Below are 21,097 nucleotides of genomic sequence, written 5' to 3'. Positions count from 1 at the left end.
TCAACAGTCAGCCTGCAAATTTAAGCGATGCTTAATTTAACCTGTGATACAGCAGTAACAGTTTTACTAAGCTACCTGCATCTGCTAGAAGATTGTGACTGCTTCTAGCCAGAAAAATTGCTATCATTACCCATACTGTCATCACCAAACGGCACTGTCTAGCATATAATAGTCTATTTGAAAACCATTCAGTGATTGCTGTTAATTCAGGATAAACTCTTCTGAAGGAGCCCTGCGTTTCAGTAGAGTGCATGACTGGGAAGGTACTAGACCTGTATTAATTATCTGTTGGTCTCTTGGTAATGTGCAAGGTGTTAATTGTGACATGACCAACAGGGCTGTAACTGCCTAGATCCAGCCTACCTAGCACTCCCTCTTTGAAAGATAACTTTCATTTAAGCTGTTTCACTTTCCCTGATTATCAACAAGTCCTTAAAGAAGAAGTGGCTGGAGAAGCACACCTGTAAACGCACGAAGATCAAACCTGTTCCCTCCCTGCCCTTTGATTTTAGGTTCTTAAATCAAACGTAGCATTTTCTCCTGGGCATCTCTTTCATGGGCACTCTCTAGGAGAATAGCCAAGTTCCCATGGAAGCAATTTCAGCATTATTTGGTCTCAAAGCAGATTTAAAATATAGCATTATATATATTTTTATATATATATATATATATATAATGTTATATTTAAACCAGGACCTACTGTACGATAAGATTCAGTGAAAGCTTCACAGCATTCAGCTCGGTTGAATACGTGTTTCTTTCTTTTCTCTCTCCCACCCACTCCCACAGCAGCACGCATACCTCCGGGACACAGAACGCACATCTCTGCTCCAGTGCTGAAACGAACTCCGTCCTCTTACAATGCCCAGCACACAGCTGTAAAGGACAGTCAGTCTTCAGTTCTAAAAAGGAAGAGTCCATCCCATTCAAACAGAAAATTTTCTGTGTTCATAAAGCTAACCAAATTACACTGAAAGGTGAGGGACATCTTTTGATCCAATAAGGGAAAGATGTTCTTTAGTGTTCGGAGGTATAAATTTTTGGTAGGCTTTAGAATCTCTTCAAAAACGTTCCAAGTCAGGTATCTAAAATGAAACTAGTTTCAAAAAACATGCTTCATGCTCTTCAAGCAACATCTCAGTGTTGCTAACTCACGTAAAGACTGTTAGCTTAGTCACTAGTTTGTATATATAAAGTACTTTTGATGATAAAGCTTGACAAGCATCAGAATATTCCCAGGAGTATTTTGACTCTCGGCTCAGATACAAAGACAGTATGGCTCTGAAAATTACGGGAATTTAAGCTATAGTAATTTGATCGTGTAAGTGCTCAAGAGTGTAGCAAATATTAAGTAAAAAGATGAGCCTTATAAACTGGCTTATACTGTCATTTCATATTTTCTTCAAGCTAAAAGCACACACAAACAGCTGCTGTTCAGCTGATGTGCAATATTAAGTGGTTAAACTGGTAATTCCATTATCATCCTGAACCCCTTTTTTAATTAAACTCCTCTAAACTGGCGTACCTATCCCTTAGTGGAAAGGGTACTGAAGGAGGGAATCTGAAGCCATCATGAAACACAGACATGAGGAAAAAACCGACTTTGTTACCAAATCTGGTATTACGGTAATACAAGTTTCAGAAGAAACTGGTAGCCCCGAAACAGAGGTCACTTCACAAGTCCCACTCACATAAAACTGCCTGTGATAAGCAGACCATTTCTAAATGTAATACAACAATTTTTTGTGAATATTCTGATCCGAGTTTATTCCAGTGCTCAGCACAACAACAAATAAGGAATGTTACATGCTGCGCAGAATTTTATCTTTCCCTTTAAATTAGTAGCCAGAAAAGATTAGGCATGGTAAACACAGACCCTATGTTTACATAGGCTTCGTATTACTGATGGCATATATTTTTACTACATTTTATTGGCACTACTACCTACTCCTTGGTGGTTTGTTGGGGGTTTTTTGTACTCCTCAAAAGGAACAAGTCTGGATTATTCATTCTTCTGCATTCTATTCTGTGTAACAATCTCTCCAAAAGATACGACATCTTCCTTTCGGACATTTTAAAATGACTTGTATGCACCTTTCTTCTCCTCCCTTGCCCTCCCACCCCCAGACACATCTAAGTTTACAAGGTTTTCAGTAGGCCATTCTTTTCTGTTAACGATGAGTTTTAAAAGATAACTGAACATTTCTCCAAAGTGAAAATAATTACAGTTTTAGCATGTGGTTGCACTCTGAAAACAGACTTGCAAATTGACACCCCTTCGTAACAGATATTCCTGGTGTGAAACTGAAATCTTACCTGCTAAACTTACTGAAAGACACTACTATAAACCAGATTTGACTTCTGCTGGTTCTGTTTATTAGGAGTACTATGCAAATAAGCATAAATACTTACAACAACAAATGAGACTAACTGGCATTAAGAGGTACCACAAGTTCCTTCTCCCACTGCATGACGACCACTGTCCTGTTCTCGTTCTCTTGACTGGCATAAAAGAAAGTGATGGCTAGAGTCAATGTCATGTTACTGGGAAAGAGCGTCCACTCAATGACAAAGAAACCCACCCTGTATTTTACTCACAGGGTAGTAATTTCACTCTATTCTGTATTAACAAGGCCTCAATAAGACTACTGGGTCTAATTTTGGCCATCGCGTATTGAAAATGTAGATATAGGTGAAATGGAAAGAATTTAGAAGAGCAAGAAGAATGGTAAGATTTAGAAAACTTTGTCTCCAAAGAAAAGTCTATGATGTTCAGTCTAAAGAAAAAAATTAAACTATATGAATGAGAACAGTCTTTCAACATACAAGACTGTTACAGCAAAACCAGTAACAATTTGGTCTACAAGACAGCAGAAGGAAGTACCAGAAATTGGTCTACTACAGACAAAAAAATATTTAAGTGAGATACTATCTTTTTAACTAGAACAGCTATAAAGCAACTGGAAAAAACTACCTAAGGATTAGTATAAAGTTACCACTGTTGTCTTAAATGTGCTCTGCCAAGGCTAGATACATTCAACCAGTGTTTCACTTTACAGAGTTAAAAAGTTATCTTTTATGGTATTCCCTGTAACCTCCCATTCCTTCTTCCTTTGTGCTCCTTCACATACCCTCAGTCCTGCTTATCCAACTGTTTGTGGGTCACGCCACAAACAAAATTCAGAAGATTACCATCTTGAAAAGCACACATCTGTTTCCCCCCCCCCCCCCCCCCCCCCCATAAGCTGCGGGACTTCTCTGGGTTTTGGTGTGAGGTATCTCTTCACTTCCAAGCTAGAGAACTCTTCAGGACTCAACAGCCCTTCAAAGTTGTTCAACCAGTAGACTCCACAGGTGATGAGGAGCAGCACAAATAGTCAGAGCCTGTGTTACCAAATACTGTACTATAGAATGACTGCCTTAGTAAGAAGTTTGGACAACATGAAGATCTTCTTTTTTGAGGATTTCTCAGGGAAATCAGCTGCTTTTTGGACCTTGTTTTGACAGCACCTCAAATCAAATGTGCTGTCAACTCTCACACCCACGCCCTATGACGCCATACAAACAGAAGTGTCTGTTATACTTTAGATGGCAACCTGCGTAAACAGTAAGAGTTACAAAGATCCATACATACTGGGTGTTCATATATTTATAATTGCTTATTGCTATACAAAGATTGTTCTTGAATAATTTCAGAAAATGAGCACAAAAGATTACACATATTAAAAGGGTCCTATTCAGGATTTTGGACTTCACATTGGTTGTACCTAACACAATTCTTTGAAGGGAAAAACATGCCAGGACAGAGCTTTGTGAAAATACCAGTATTTGTGATGTTTCTCTTCTGATATCTCTCATGCACACTTCCTGTTCAAAAGCAGCATCGCATGTTTATTGACAAGTCCAACGTGAAGCTACATGTAATGTTTTCCCCAGGCAGCAGGGAAGTGTCCGCCCCCTCAGGTACATGTTCCCACACCGATACAGTAACCCGAAGTATTGTGTGAACACAACAACAGGTAGGGCTATCTTATAAACCAGATCCTTGAAGTGATTCAAGTTAAGAAAAACAATTCAAAAAAAAAATATAAATGCCAGGGAGAGAGAGCAGGGGGCAAGGAGTGTGGTGGTGGTGGTTTTCTTTTAAGTAAGTTCAGTGATCTGTTTTATAAAGCAGTCCACTGAACAGCTGTATTAGTACAACTACAGGAACAGAGAACTGTAGCAGAGAATCAGAAAGGAACACGACCAACTTTATCCCATGTTTACCCCAATCACATCCCACTCGCCCTTTTAACAAATCCCCAATCTGTAAACAACTGCAGGAATTTCTTCTCCGATCCATTTGTGCTCAGTGGAGGCCCTAGGTATACAGCTGACTAAATACGTGCTGAAATGCATACGCATAGTGTGGGAGAATTACTCACGCATGAGCTTCTTATAGTAACTAACTCTCCCACATTGTGCACTACGTGTAGTTAATACCTACATGGAAATTGAAAAAATTCGGTGTGCAAGAAAGTTGATTTGCCTTCTGAAAACGTTAACTTTGATGTTCCCTTCTTAAAACATGACAAATGTGATATTGCATTGTCTGACATTTCATTTCATTCCTGAAATAAAAAAAGAAAAAGGTAGAGCAGAGAGCTGAGAACACAGGAAAACGTGACGCAATATGTAATATGACAGAAACACTGGTATGGCACTGTGCGAAGTGAGTGCCATTAGAGATGAGTGATACAATAACTCATTCTAAATGGACAAATACCAGAAGAAAACCAAGAACATACACATTCATATACCAGCTGTCTTACTGTTGGGGGCTGGGGGGAACCTCTTGAACCAAGAACTGAAGAAAAGAACAAATACTCTTTTATTTAACTACTACAGTGATAACATTCAGTGCTGAGGGCCTCTCTATGCTGGTAGTTTATGCACTAAATAAATGTGGGTTTCTCCTTAATCATCGATTACACCTGACTCTTCTACTCCCCCTCTACACCCAAAAACATACAAGTGAGAACATGACAGTGGTGAGCAGAATTGAACAGCTCTTATGCAGAAGTTGCAAAGGCACAGTAAGGAAGCAATCTCCTGTCCACATCTAGATCCAGTAAAATATTGAAGAAAGAAGCTCACAGTTAACCTGTCCCTTGAGAAAGACCAGTGAGCTTGGCTATATCATTAGGTATTCATTTATAATCAGTTTTCATCAATATACAATGTAGCTATTTTAATATCAAAAAGTACTTAGTAATTCTGTATTAAACACGAAGCACTCACACCCTTTTCAAACATTGTCTCATAACTTACAAATTAATTCAATACCTATTCTTACTATGTATAACCTGAAAAGACAGAATAATGCACTTGAAGTCCCATGAAGGGTATCAGAATATGAATCATAACCAACTGCCTAGAAGCTGAAGCTCTAGTTTAGCACATTAGCCCAAATACAAAAAAAGTTAAGACAGATGGTATTACACGGTGTCTTAGGTTTTCACGGTTCTGTATTCCTACAAGACAAATTCTTAACCATTATTGAAATTTCACAATACCTTCTAGCAATACTTATTCTTGTCATATGGACAAGAAATTAAGAGCTAGAATTAGATCTCAAGAGCACGCAACACATTTATGGAGAGAATACACTTTTAACTAAGGCCTGACGCTCTGCACTAGGTTTCTAAGTTGCCAGAAATTCACAGTAACACCTCCCTGGCTTTCAAACTTAAAGAAGAGGACTTTCACCAGTATATTCATTTTTATCTGTAGTCTTTGGTTCTACCATAATGCAAATAAACACTACATATCATTTAGTAATAACACAAAAAGGATGAAAGTGACAAAGTAGGAAGAGCTTTACATTCATTACCAGTCACATTACGAGTAGATTCAGTATCAACATTGAAGTCCAACTATATCGCAATAAATCAAAATGCACTTAAAAACTTGACTGTCTTCTCAGTACTCAAGTAACCACTAAACTAATACCACTCACTAGGCCACATTATTTATATTACCATCCCAAACATCATCAGATACATCTTCAGACAGATAATCTGATGAAAGCCCCATCAGACTCAGAAGCTTTAAAGCTGGAGATTTCTGGCCTTCACCAAGTTCAGCGTGAGGAAGAAACATACCACTGACGACTCCTGCCCGCAGACAGGTGGGTCGGCAGTGCCAGCAACAGGCTACAACGCACCCGCCCGGGCACCCCTGTGGCCACAGCACAGCAGGCTGCCCACTGCGTCCAGTCTGATACTACGGATCCAAACTACAAGACTGGGGTCATTGAGATGTGTCAGCAAGACAGAATATTCTGCTTTAAGGATGAAGAGCCAGCATGATGAAGCAAGAAGGGGTTTGTTAGGGAATCTCTGACACCTCTGGATTTTGCCCAGTGTCTTCCACAATGATCCAAAAAATTTGTGCAACCACCAGATTGGCAAGATACAACATAATTTCAGACAGTTTTTTCACTATGTACACCCATCATCAGACCAGAAGTAAACAACTACTTAAGTAGATGACAAGAAATTAATATTGTAGAATTAAAAGACTTATGGTACGACCTAAGATATGGAAGGTTTAGAGGTAAGGTATTTTATTTCAAGTTGCTAACGTTCTCATTTCTAGGCCTTCAATCAAGTGTAGCTGAAACTAGCAGTGACCTCATCTGATTCAGCAGCCGATGAAAAGCTAGCAATTTCAGCCTAATGCCCAATAAAAGCAAATACTTTCAAATCATACAATTGCAACAGAAATTTTCAATGCCAAATACAGCAACATGGCTTTGCCCCCTGCAAAAGCAGCACAATAACTGCTAGTAACATGGCACTGGGCAGGAGCAGAAACAAGGGCTTAGAAGCAAAAAGACAAACAGGAGACTTAAATCCATCACCTGTTACGTAATTAGTTTTAAACTTAGCAAACATCTACACCAAATCTCAAAAGACAGTGGAAGGAAAATCTACTCTGTCCATCTTCCGGATCTGCGGTTAGAAGACATTAAGGGCAGGAAGCTATGTTTCTAAGCTTGTCTTTGTTTTATTCTAATTGAAGTTTCAGTTTAAGGTACAGCTGATTAGAAAATCTGATCAGCTCTATGTGGGATGGGCAAAACCTTCATGCTAGATATCGGTTGATTTAAAAAAAAAAAAAAACACAACCAAAAAACAGCAGTAGCTAAAAATTTCTGCACAACTGGCCACTGGCAAGGTACAGAGACTGAGCAGGAGAAAGTACTGTATTCTACAGGCCAGCAGAAAAAAAAACAAAACACAGAGACAGCTTAATTGGAAAACATGTTTTTCACGTTTAGGATCAAATCTACTTTGTTTATGTAAATTGTACTAAAGTATCAGAGAGGGGGTGGTACAGAGGTGACTGACAGCATTCATTTCATTATTACATAAGGTTTGGTTGCAAAGCCCATTTAAGTCAACTGACTCTTCATTTACTTCAATAGCCTTTGAATTTGACCTAAAATTTAAACAGCATGACTACTTGCTTTGTAAGCACAAGGTCTGAAAAAAATTCCAGTTTGCAGACAAGATTTCCCGTATCGAAGCTGAACCACACTGACAAAACAAATGACTCTGCATATTACATCTCTTTTGCAGCAGAAAATATTCTCACTCTTACCTGCACATTTTCTTCTGTAACTTGAATTTCAGCAGTGTAAATATAATCAATAAGCATCCTTAGAGTCCACCCATCAACTTCCTTTATTCGAACTCTCTTTGCCCGGCTTTCACTCATCTCACCTACAAATACAGTTTATTAGTCAAGTAAATGAGACAGAAATACAGCACAAATGTTTAATACACACAGAACTTTTTGTGTATGATCAGTTGTGACAGTAAACAACTTCAATAATAATTCAAGTTCCTTCCTCCCTCCCTCCCAAGAGAAAGGAATACTTTGTTGTTAGCACCATGTGGATGCTATCTGAGTTAATACTTTTACAGCAGGTGACCCATTTTCTCCGGTGTACAATATCAGGAAAATACTGTTATCAGGCATAAATAACTCTTCAAATGCATATAAAATCATTTTTCTGGCAAAGCAAGCAATTAAAACACTCTACCTTTATTAATTTCTTAACTGAAGGAGCACACCAAAGGCAGTCTGGAGTCTTTTTAATTAAATAAGAAAAATTATATCCCCGCAGAAAAATTAACATACATAATTCTTTGCTTGACTACTTATTATTCCCTTGGCAATTTCACCTCTGTTACAGATGTGACTAAACAGTTAAAACTCAAGCTAAGATAAAATGGTAAGCAAGGGAAAACTTCTTGGATCTCATTTTGTGGAGGCTGACATATTGGCCATACGCCACAACTGATCTTTGTAGGAAAGGCCTGCAGAATAGCTTCCATCTTCTAAAATATATCTCACAATACAACATTGTGTTAATATCCAAAATAACTGCCCAAAGATGCATTTTGAATTAATGATTATAACTTTCTCCATGACTACCAACCACACATCTGCTCATCTCAGACCTTTAACCCCTTTTGCCTTGACTTGCACTGACAAGCAAAACATGAACTATGCCGGTTATGTTGGTAGATCCAAAGTCAAAGTTTATGTAAGAGTATATTCCAGCCTCTGGATACATCAATTTCTTATTTTTCTGTATTGGCTGTATTTTTGTTTCTTTCCTCAAGGCATCTAGAGATAAGGGCACTGACGAGGTAACAGATTTAATGTGTACAACAGAAGCAGACAGGATGGGGAAGCAAACAAGATGATGCTGACCATTGCTGCTATTTCCTTGTAAAGTACATACACATTTTCATTGTTTGTTACCCTGTGGTCTCTAGGGTTGGTGCCAAACAATGCATTTTACCCAGTGTTTTTGGCAAAGGGATCATCACTGAGAAATTTGTTGCCAATATTCATGCCTTTTTTTGAGCTGGAGGGTAGGGAATGGCATTTTAAATCAAGTCTTTAAGTGGTGAAAGCGCAGAAGAACTTCTACAGAACATGATACTACTCAACGGCAGCACAGGTTGCTAGCATTCTAGAAAACATTGATGAAGGACCACATCAAAACCAGCAAAATCCAGCCCCCCTCAGAGATTTCTCTTTTCACCTGCTCTTCTGAAACATTCCCCTACACCTCTGAAGGACGATAGCAGTGTATTCTCTGCAGGGCCCTGTATTCCAAATTTCTACTTGTAGTTTGACACAGGTTAAACCTATTGATCTTCAGAGCATGTATGCTGCAAGTTATTTATTATGCGAGCTGCTGTGGAGGTGGTCCTTTGGGAAAATTGTGTGTGTGGGAGAGCAAAGTTTGGTATTCTGCAAGCACATTAGGTTTGTTTTCAGATTTTGTCAAGGCTTCTGGAGCCATGGATAGGCACCTTCTCTGTTTAACAACAGAGCCCAAAATACTAAAAAAAAAATAAATCTATAAACCACCAAATGCAAACAAAACCAAAACAAAGACTTGCTTCTATCTTCATGCTAAACGGGCATGCAGTCTTACTACAATCCTAGCTCAGCCCTCTTGTGATCTGGACTTGACAGATCACGTGCAGGAAAACACAGATTCACTTGCTAGGCAGTCCCAGCCCAGAATTCAGGCTCTGAGGAACCCTGTTCATGACTGGGAAGCTGCACCGCCGTATCTCCACAGAGCTGTTAGCAATGGGAAGTCGTATCGTGACCAGAAAGGAAAGCACTGAGCCGATCCAACCTCCCAAGCAAGAACAGCAGAGTACTACACTAAGCTGAAGTTACTAAAAGACTATCTAGAAAGCTTATATTGTTCCTCACAAAGTACTGTAAGGAGGCTTTAAAAAAAACAAAAACCACCCACCACACAGAATTTTACAAACTAAGAATGGAAGCGAAGAGAGCAGGTAATACCCTAAGGATAACTGCCATTGCAGAAGAGAAAATTAGAAGTCAGGTCATCTTTGTCCCAAGTCAGGCTGTATGGCCACTGAAGCGTCCCCTTCTTTCCTCTAAACATTTAAGTGTATTTAATTCAGATCACAATACATTTCTAAAGAATTCCACTGCATACAGAAGGACAAATTAATCCTAGTAACACAGTCCCAGGTGTTTAATCTTCCCCCTGTCTGCCACAGGATAATTGTTACTAACTTACTAAATTTTGTAACTTTAAAAGGCAGTAACTTTTTCATTCTGGATATTTAATAGGGCTACTTCTACCATTACACCTGCAAACAGATAAAAAAAAAACCAGGCAGAGCATTTGATCCCAGTTCATTCCATATCCCGGCCTGCACAGCAGTCAGCACCCAAGGACTCGGAGAAAGATGGAAGTAACCTGCAAACTTGTCAAAATATAAGCTTCTAATTCCTAGTCAAGAAGTAAGCATAAAGCATAAAAGGGCATTTTTTTTTTTTACTGTCTTTTCGGTTCCTGTTTTATTCTGGATGGAAGAAGACACTTTCCCATTTGGTTGTAGCCAGTTAAGGGATCAAAGTTGCTTATTTGAACTTGGCGATTGCTGGCTGAGAACACAGATCTGCCTGCGGAGCGTGAACTGCGGGCTTCGGAGGTAACAGTTACCATGATCATCAGGAATTTTTTTCTGTGGGGAATATCTGACATGCACCAACGCCACAGCTGGGCCTTGCTGGAACCAGCCTATGACAGCAGCCTAAAATCTGTTGCTAAATCTTGAAGGCACAGCTGAATTCCATTTAAACTCCCACCAGCGTGGTTCACCAGCCACACAAACATTGCCACAGATGTATGGGTTAAACACTTCCCACCCTTTACTCAGGTGAGCATTCCCACCCTCTGCACCACTGGGGGCCAAAGACAATCTACATTCAAAAGCATAAAACAAGCAAAAAATGTTTAAAGGGACTGAAGCAAGGAAAGAACCAAGATTTCAGTGATTCCATCTGGAGAGCAGCCACAGCCACTACTGCACTGGCACTCCTAACAGGTAATAAACTTCTCCACAGAAAGGGCAGGAGGGGCAAGCAGAAATACCTTAACCAGAAAAAGCTTAATGTAAAACTGTACTCCAAATAAAGAGCATTTCCAATGTGACAGCCAACTACAGTTAATCTTCCATACAGAACTAATGTGAGAGGCTTGCGTTTCCCTGTTACTACACTGACGGAAAGGAACTGCAGAAGAAGCTGTTTTCATTCTAACTTTAAGGGCAGCAGTAAAAATTAGGAAAGAACGTATCAGTCACCTGGAATGTTTGTCTCAACCACAAATGCAAGCTTGAAGAACTACTAGAAGAACAGATACTTAATTTTACACACAACTTTAAAGCATTGTTGCTGCTCGTAGTGACTTCACTTCTAGCTTTGGTTGTGTCAAAATATTAGCATATAAAAATCAAGAATAATCAGCTGCTTCCCCAGGACCCAACAGTATTTCAAATGTCATCAATCTTCCAGTTGCATACAATTAAAGTTATTAAAACTCTATAATTTGCTTGTATAGTGACAGGCCAAGAGTCACATTTCCACTTCCACCTGAGCTGGTGGTCAGAAGCAATATGTGGCAGAGAATTCTTTTAGTTTCAGACAGTCAACATTAACCACCAGACTGGTACAAGATTTGAGAAGGAGCCAAAAAACTTCAGAAGTTAATTTCAACATGCATTTAGTAGCATTTTCACTTTGACATCAAATTCCACATGATTTCCATGGGATTTGTAAGCATTATGAAATTAAACCCACAGCACAGGAATTCAGCAGCTGGAGGCTCCTATGACCCTGAACCTATCTGAGCTCTGCGAGCCCTCGGCATTCCTATTCTAGCAGCAGAGCAGTAACGTGGCCAGCATGGAGCGAGCAGAGGCAGAATCAAGCCTGCACAGAGAAGTTGTGGCAATGATGCAGAGCACATCTGTCACAGAGAATTAACCTAAAAATACCGAAACATGTACTCCAGCTACAGGCTGTCAAAGCCACAGGAAGCTTTCATATCTACTAACAGCCTAAAGTACTTAGGGTCTGAAGAAAGTAGCAGCAGTAGTTGTTACAGGACATAATTTACTCCAAAATGCACATGAAAGTTATTTTAACCTTCTTTTGGACAACTGACATTATTAGAGCCTTAAAGGGTATAACAACTCTACTATTCCTGGCTGACCTAGCATTTAAATTTGTTTAAATGAAGGAGATTTTTTTAAAGCATTCATCATGCTAACAAAGAATAAGTTGCCACTATGTCCTTAGACTGAAAAAAAAAAAAAATTAAGAAACCCAAATGTTCCTAATGGCTTACCTAAAAACGAAATGAGATCCTAAAAAGCAAAAGTCATTTAATTTTGTGCTTTACAAGTTGGATTGGATTACAACATAGTAAGTATTGAAACGTTTGGTACCTGTAAACATGGCATGGAAGTAGGGGCTGCAGGCGGCTAACACAACTCTATGCGCTGCAATTTCCATGTCTTCAGCTACTATCGTCACATCACACAGCAAGTTTTGACTATTTAGAAATATCAGAGAAGGCAATTTCACATCAGTGAACTACAACAGAAAAGTATATAATATCACACACAATTTCTTTTCCCGTGCCCTCAAAAGACGCAGGCAGACAATGTTGATGAAGAATTGTTTTTAAACGTGTTACACAACCACATGGTTATTATTCATTGGGATTACAGATGGTGCTTCAGTACACAGAACTTTCTAAAAATCAAACAACTGGATTGTGATTTCTTGCACAGAAGTTTTCTGCATTGAAGAACCAAAATTTGTGTCAAGCTCAATGTGTAAATCTTCTCACTGGAAGTCTGGGCCTCTTTGAATAATTAGCCTAGAAAAAAAATGATACACACAAACACTAAAAAAGAAAACCGAGGTAAGAAATAAGACCTTACAGATAACAAAGAATCAAAACTTCAGTTGCGGTGCCTGTGTCACATTACATTGGAAGCTCATGCCTAGTTCACTGTTCAAAATCACTACTCCATCATCTCTATTTACTCTTTTCCAAGAATTTTTCATAAACAGTCCATGCACGCAAGAGCAATTATTTTTTTCCGCTCTGACCAGTTTAGAATTTATTATGGTTAACTTCATATCTTGCCTGACATTTTATCTTCATTACATCCATTTGCAGTCTTGTCCTTGTCTTGTAATACATATTTCCTCCTCCTTCTGTTGCAATAAAGTAACATCCATTAACAATCCCGCCGTCCCTGCCCGTGGCAGGGGGTTGGCCCGGACAACCAGTGACGGTCCCTTCCAACCCAAACCACCGTGATTCCCAATACCGGTGCTTCCAGTGTGGCTTATGGCTATTGGACAGCCCTGTCCCAGATAAACCCACCACACCACATACTCTTCATAATCCAAATTTCCAGATCAAAAGGGATGGGGGGTGGGGGGAACGCACACACCAAAAAAAAAAAAAAACCCACACCCTCAAAAGGCTCCAATCCCCCAGCACCTACGGAGCCGTAGTCACCGCTGCCTCTCACCCCCTTCCCATGCCAGCGCGGTCCCTGCAAAGTCACGTACAATCCACAAAACTCGGCCAGGGCAACAAAGGGAAGCGGGGAAAGCACGATCTAACAGAACATATTCCTTAGGGATGGGGCTAGAGCTGTACGTCAATCCAGCGATCTCTATTCTTAGTACTTCCAAAAAGATAAAATCTTACTTTTTCTGAATATATATTGCAATTAGAGTGCAGGCTTTCTGATAGTTTGCAACTACCGCAGACAGTTGTTGCAGAGACCAGGGGAAGCAGCTGCAGCTAGAGCTCCCAGCCAAACCGCCCAGCTATTCTCCTCAGTCCAAAGAAAATCCCATGATCTCTCAGCCTCTGGAATCATCCAGTTTATCTGAGCCCACCCTCAAGTAAGGTGGCCGTGTGGAGGTCGCACCCCAAAAAATTTGGTGGCCACAACTAACCTTCGGGGCCATACTGTAATCCTGGCATTAAAATACTTTCCCCCTTTCAGCTTTTAATTCTACAGCAACTAAGTCCCGTAAGTTTAGCCTGCAACACCATTATTATCAGAGATGTATAACACAAGGTAATGACATACCCAGATGAAACACACAATTCAGAGAAGCTTGAAAACAACTATTAAATTTATTATACAAAAATTGAAACAGAAACCTGGACATAAAAGGTCATCAGATACCCAGCTTCTTCAGACACCTGCACTTATCCTGACTACAGGAACAAAACATTTTATACTTAGCCACACAGAAATACCAAAGATAACAATGAAGCCAGAAGCAAGAATTACATCAATGCAAAACTCCAGCTAATTAACCACATTGTGCATATATAGACATAGTAACTTAGAGGTAGTTCAGATATATCTCTACTCTGGAACTGCGTTAAGTGAATGAATATGCTCTGTGTTACTACCACACAACTGACAAGCTAAATCAACTACTAAAACTACTAAATAAACAAGCTTATAAATTTAATCAGGTACTCTGCTGCAAGCATCCTGTGGCTTCCACAGCAACTCTACACCTTCATTTCATGAGGGCACACCAATTTGTTTCAGAAAAGCTTGCATTCTGACACAACACTGTACTCATTTGCTTGTACAGAGCGACTGAATGAACCGAGCCATGGGGGTACATCATCTCAGTAAAGGAAATGAGAAAATGAGAAAGGGGGAGCAAACAAGTATCGATTTAAGAACCATAACTGTTTACCAGCTCACAGGCTACTCCTTATTGGTTATTATAAAGAAAGGTCATTACCCACGCCTTCAGAAGATCTTGGTAAAGTCTTGTTTGTATGAATGAGGATTTTAACAAATATAAGTAAGGTCAAATTCCATTGTGATAAAAGGAAATCATAATGAAGAGTAAAGATGGGTATCAGAGGGTAATTTCTTCATATGTCAAGAACTAATTAGCTATCCTAATGATCTCTCTGACTCAGTGTTGAGATGATGGTGAGTAATGCAATGACAAAAACTACAAAGGACAAAATTACTCAAATTTGTCAAAATTTGAAGGCACAGAAAAAACCTCTTATGAGCTAGTAGGACCAGGCAACTTGACAGCAGCCAAAAATGTAATATAAACTCACGACCTTAAGCATTCCAAAACAAATGTATTTCAAATGCCTAAGCAGATGATTTCTTCACTAGCTATCCACTTTCTGGAGAGTAAACCCCTGGGCAAATACCTGCTTGTGCTATACTAATGAAAAAAACTGAAATAGAAACCACTTCAAAAATGTAGTAAATAAAATCTAAAATATCATTTCCTTGATTAATATTAGGTCTTCATTTAGAATAATGAAATCTGAAACACTTCTAAAATATTTTAGTTTATAATTTCAAATAAATACAAATATTAATGTTTATACTCTTATTTAATTAGCACTTACCATTCTAAAAGCTGTACTCAGCTTGAACAGCGACATTGCTGCCTCAACTACCTTATTAAATAAGAACTACCTCAGTTAAGGTTTGCATGGCTCTGCTCCTGTTCCAACTTTATTTATACATGTAAGACAAAATTGCTCAAATTTCTTCTACACCAATTCAAATCTAAGTAACCATGGAAACTAAAGTATATTCTGAAAATGATCCACGGCCTTCAACAATGCACTCTGCGGGAAGACCATGTATCTTTTACTCGCAACACAACAAAAGCAGGTAAGGTTTCTGCTTCTGGAATTGTTGCAAGATTCATTCTGGGAAGCTGTTTCTTCATCTAAACTCTTGCTCATCCTTAGGAAGTGATGGCTACTGGCTCTAGCCAGGCTCTGTTACACTCCTTAAGACACTGAACCTGGTTACTGGGATCCTTGAAAAAGCCAAGGGTGTTAAGTAAGGTGAAACGACAAGTATCAGTCCTTCTCGCGAAAGGTAACTGGGTTGTTAACAGACTAGAAAAATAGTCTTTGCTCTTATCCCGTTATCCTCAGACTATGGAAGTCTTTCAGCTGGATTTAAAGTCATTTATAGTCAGCATATGATTTTTCTCCAGTCTTCCAGTATGGTATGAACTGTCACAGCCAGACAAATACATTGACTGACCACAGTATCTACCAGAGTACTAAAAGTTTTACCCATATGGAACAGCAAAGACCAAAGACAGAGGCACACTTTAATAAGGTATCAGTTGCTGTCTTTTTTCAGGTGAAGCCTCTCCAGGTTCTAATCTTATATGGGAAATAACAAAGTAGTACAGGATTTTCACATCCTCTGGTATTGTCTGTGCTAGAGAAGTGGTTTATTTATTTAATTCCTCAATTCTGGCTGTTAGTTATAAAGCTGAATTACTGTCAGTGATAGTTGTGAGTCCTAATTATCAGAGCTCAGTTGTGAGCTCTAATTACCAGCTATCACAGTTTTCAACACCATCCCACCTCACTCATATGCAGAAAATAAATCAATATGGGTGCTAAGAACAGCATCAGCACCAGTCTCCCAGTTTTGCTCAAACTGATGGCAGTACCACTTGAAGTTTTACAAAACTTTCCTGAGAAAAGTTACTTCCAATATTTGATTTGGGAGTTCATCAGTTTCTCCCAGGGGGCAACAAAAGATAACTAAGAAAAGGTACTGCCAGTTGCTCTACATTTGTTAGACTGTGACCTATGTCTCCAGACTAGAAATTTTTAACATTTTTCCAGTTCCCAGCCTACCACAAAAATCAACGGAGGCACATGAAGAGCCTTAGACTCAGCTAAACAGCCACTTTACATCTGTCCAGGATCAACTACATAGAAGACAGGATCAGTAGCTCTAACTCTTCAAATACAACCTCCACGTATTTTTCAAGTCTCAAACCCAGTTTGGATTTACTTACAAGGGGCAAAAACGTGCTTTACATTACAGCTATCGTCATATGACTATCATTCAGCTATCACTTCACTGTATATTTAACCCTTCTCATCAGCTACACTTCTGGAATTGCACGTTCTTAAACAAACAACTACTAACAACTGCACAAATGCAAATGAAAGTAAAAATGTATTATGGACTCCAGATGTACACAGTGTAGTAATACCTTCTTAATTCATTCATAACTTTAAAGGCTTTCTTCATGTGCCATGGGTTTACTGTAACAGGACAGTGAATTTCAGTGTTATCATCTTTCAGATCCAAGGGCTTCTGGTGGCAAAGTTTGGTACATCTGGAAAGAGGAAGAAAAACAAAGAAGAGAGTTAACACTTCTGTCTAACCTCCAGTTCTGTCACTCTTATTTTCCCCACCTTCATCTTGGTGAGGAGGAAAAGATTTGTACTCCAGCTTACTCTTTACTCCAAGCAATTCTGGTTTCCCCATTACCCACAGTGCAGAGTAGGTAGAATTCCTGAGGAAGTAATATGTTGGTGACCCAGTGAGGTTCACAGGAGCACTCAGGGCTAACAATAGTCTCCACTAAGGAAAACATGAAGATGGTGCCTTAGAATATTTACAATAAGCCCTAAAGTGAGGGGAAAAGCAGAGGTTTGGGAACTTTTAGCCTGATGTCCATACAGACCAATGGCAGGATGCAGCATCCATCACCCCCATCTCTCAATGCTGTCACCACCTGTGAGACAAGAGCCACACTCTGCCCCTCTGCCAGGGCCTCCTTACCGGTTCACGCAGCTCCCAGTTCATGTCTGACAGGAAGACCACAGGGCAACTACTTCAATTGCCCAGGCCTTCCCTAGCAGCAGCACAAGACGTAAGTGAATATGAGAAAAAGTGGGTAGTTTTAGAGATGCACTAAGTGTTTTGAAAAGCAAAGCAACCAACCTCTTTAGTCTTCTCTCAAAAACGCACCCAAAATACCAAGAGAGAAAAAAACTTAAGCACTGTGAAAAATCATTAGCTCTATCTGCAATTACCTCCTTTCATAAGGAATACCCAAGCACTACAGACAATAACTTCTGTAGAAAAATGATTATGTACACTCCTCAACCTCTAGGACTGTCCCAACAGCAAGTGGGTTTTCATGCCAAGCAAAGCCAATGGCTTGTTTCATTGTTTACAATCACAACATTATTCTTACAAGGCAAACTGCATTGTCGTAGTACTTAGAAAATGCTTAGCGTCAGTGATGCTTTCACCTATGGTATTGTAAACCTACTCCAGAACCGCCAAGCTGGAAGTAAGCAGGCAGGGAAGTCACCTGGTCGTGCAACTGATGCTGGTACATCAGAGATGTGATTCTAAATGAAACCTAAAGCAAGTAAGATTGAGTTTATAGTCAAATTTAAGGTATGCATTGAATCCCGTAGTTCCAGCCTCACTTCCACCATACCTAAAGCTTTTTACTTGGGCAAGTCTAAAGAAGCTTAAAAGAAAAATTCAACTATAATTTAAGATTTTCAACTCGAGCCCCAAATCTGTGCACTACAACATGCAAAGCAAAGTAGTTGGCTCTACTTCCCATGATTCCAAAACTAGATACAAAATTTTGGAGAAAACAGCATGAAACTGCATCAAGCAACAAAGGAATAGAAAAAAGTCCCTGAAAAACACCAGCTAACAAAGTAAAATCCACCTACAAAACTCAAATTACTACCAACTTACTACACTGTACCACGAAAATTCTATGAATTAAAGTTTCATGCTCAATTTTGAATGATACAACTCATTGCTGAAAGGAATCACGTAACAGACAATTTTGCATCACTCAAAAAAATAAATCGTTACATGTTACAGAGCACATACACATGCTGCTGTGTAGAGGTTAAAAAAAAAAAAAAGACACCCTATCTAGAAAACTCCTTTGGACTGAGCATTACTCTTCTAAATCATGTGACATGTAGTGACCAGCATTCAAAAAGTCACATACAGAAATCAGCGACTTCAGGAAACACTCAGAACACCAAAGGATAACTGAGGAAGAGACCCAGCTTTTAATTATACCACTGCCTTATCAAGTCCAAAATACGAACACTTCTTGCATGGCACCTTTATAAATCCCAAAGCAGTGCGTCAGGTACTGAAGCATACGTATCTGCACACGTATACGGACTATGCACACATCACATACAGACAAGCAAGGAAAAAAGGTGGTCAGAGTTGCCTGTAGAGAGCTGCCAAGCAACCTGGACAGATGGAGGAGTTCCTACGAAGCGTGAATTCCTTTGCTGAAGTTTCATTAGTTTGTCACAAAGGATGACTTTGTTTTAAGCTAATGAAGCCTACAAAACCACCAGCCATACCCCTCCTGTTCTGAGAGCGGCTTGTCTGCCTGGAGTCTCCCTTACCATTCCACCAGTTGGATCAAAGCCGTCTGAACTGGCTCCCTTTGGGTTGCTCTCAAGGGCCTCACCCGGAGCGCACGGGCCGCAGCGGGGACCGGACCGGCCGGCGGTGCCGGGGGTGCGGGGCTGCGCGTCCTGCCGAGCGCTGCCGGGAGCGACGGCTCACCCGGTCCCCTGCACCGCCGGCGTGCGCCGAGCGGGACTGCTGAGTCAAGCGGGGAGCAACTGGGGACCGCATATGGAGGAAGCAGAAGGAGTGAGGGGGAGGATGGAAGAAAAAAAAGACCAGGGAAAAAAGCGCCTGTCCCCGCCAGCGGGCGGGCTGCGGGAGGCGGCGAGGGGGTGCCGGCAGCCCTGCGCCCACCCGCGGGGACCCGGCGCCCGCGTCCCCCGGCCCGGCCGGCACCCAGCGCCCGCCGAAGGCACGGGCGGCGCGGCACGGCGCGGCACGGCGCTGCAGACGGCCGCGCTAGCCCCGGGCCGCCCGGCACCGATCACCGGCTCCGCCGCCGGCGCGACTCTCCCGCCAGTGCTGCCCCAGCCGCCGCGGCCGGGTCTGCGCCCCCGCCAGCGCCGCTCCGCCCCCGGTGCCGAGGGGAGCCGGCTCAGCTCGCTGTTACGCGGCGGGGCCCGGCCCCGCGCCCCCAGCCCGCGGCGCTGCACCGCGCTCCGCTCCGCGCCGCCGTCCCGGCCGGGCTCCGGGAGCTCGGCCGCCTCCCCGCCCGCCCCGCAGCCGCACTCACACGGGCGGCAGCAGCATCTCCATCGCGGCTCCGCTCGGGCTCCCTCCGTGCAACGCGGGCGCGGCGCGCTACCGCCAGCACCATGCCAGCCGCCGCTGCCCCGCCGCGGGGTGCCGCCTGCGCCCGCCCGGCGGAGCCCCCGCTGCCCGCCGGGAGCCGCCGCCGCTGCCCACTTCCGGGTTCCCGCCCGCCGGAGGGCGCCGGCGGGGCGGGGCGCTGGCGCAGGCGCGGTGGCGGGGGGCGCCCGGGCCGACCCCGTGGGCGGGGGGCTGCGGTGCCGAGGTGGGTGGGTGGCTGCACTCCGGTGCCCCCGGCCGGGCGCTGCGCTGGGTGCCGCTGGGGCTGTGGGGCCGGTGCTGCCTCTCGGCGGGGCGGCGCCGACCCAGTGGCTCTGGGAAGCAGAGGAGGCGCCGCTGCCCGCCGCTGAAGGGAGCGGGGCCTGAGCGGGGGCGAGCGCGGCCCGCGGCCCCGCCGGTCCCAGGGCGCGTCTCCGCCTGCCGGGAGGGCGCGGGCTGCGGGCAGGGCCGGAGAGCGGGCCCGGGCCGGGGCGTTCGGCGGCGGGGGGACGGCGGGGGGCGCGGGGGCGCGCTGGGCCCTGCAGCCGGGACTGCCCGTGGGAAATAAACCAGCCAAACGTGGCCGCAGGTCTCGGCTGCGAAAGGAGCCGCGCGGGCCGCGGAGGGCACCCGCGGCTGGGTCCCGGGCCGGCGGGGAGCTGCCCTGGCAGGGCCCGAGCGGGGCAGCGGGGCCGGGGAGCGGCTCAGGGCGGGGATAGGGGCGCTGCGGGGGGCAGGCCGTGACCGATCTGCTTTCATTTGAGCCGGTCCAGCAGAAGAGCGACTGTGCGGGTGCCAGCAGCTGCCCTCCTGCCTGCAGTCATGCAGTCGCCAACGTCGAGGATGCCGACCATGAAGTACTTGTGTTCTAGTGTTTGCTTCAGTAGCCTCTGTGATGCAGAACAGGCCAAAAAAACAAATGCAATAGGGATCTCTTTCAAACATGTCTGTGCAAGCGATGCTAATTCGATTAGTAATGAATACTACATTTAGCAACTTCTGCCCTGATGTACTCGAGAAGAATGTACTGTACTAGCCCCTCTGTAACTTACTTCAAAATCTTACCTTAGATTGTGTGGTGGAAGATGTGTTTAGCAAGCTGAACACACTTTAAGTATTTATGT

At 42.5% G+C, this 21,097-nt stretch overlaps 1 protein-coding gene across 5 annotated transcripts in view; it reads right to left on the bottom strand.

Annotated features, from left to right (window-relative positions):
• The window catches only part of KLHL2 (kelch like family member 2), a 61,644-nt gene extending 41,544 nt beyond the window's left edge, over nt 1-20,100 (bottom strand). For 2 of the 5 annotated variants that reach the window (XM_055708087.1, XM_055708093.1), the window contains exons 1-4: nt 19,918-20,082; nt 16,978-17,103; nt 12,354-12,460; nt 7,651-7,772 (exon numbers count right to left, since the gene is read on the bottom strand). In XM_055708087.1, the coding sequence (XP_055564062.1) occupies nt 7,651-7,772; nt 12,354-12,460; nt 16,978-17,103; nt 19,918-19,940 (378 nt within the window). In that variant the 5' untranslated portion in view covers nt 19,941-20,082. Of the gene's footprint in view, nt 1-7,650; nt 7,773-12,353; nt 12,461-16,977; nt 17,104-19,177; nt 19,410-19,917 lie in introns of those variants that run through there. The other 3 variants (XM_055708083.1, XM_005444564.4, XM_055708101.1) reach the window with 3 other exon arrangements.
• Between the last annotated feature and the right edge of the window lie 997 nt (nt 20,101-21,097).

This window comes from Falco cherrug, chromosome 1, assembly GCF_023634085.1.
Source record: "Falco cherrug isolate bFalChe1 chromosome 1, bFalChe1.pri, whole genome shotgun sequence".
In the NCBI taxonomy this organism is placed as follows: domain Eukaryota; kingdom Metazoa; phylum Chordata; class Aves; order Falconiformes; family Falconidae; genus Falco; species Falco cherrug.
Note: the sequence above shows the minus strand (reverse complement) of the source record. Positions and strands in the feature narration are given on the sequence as shown.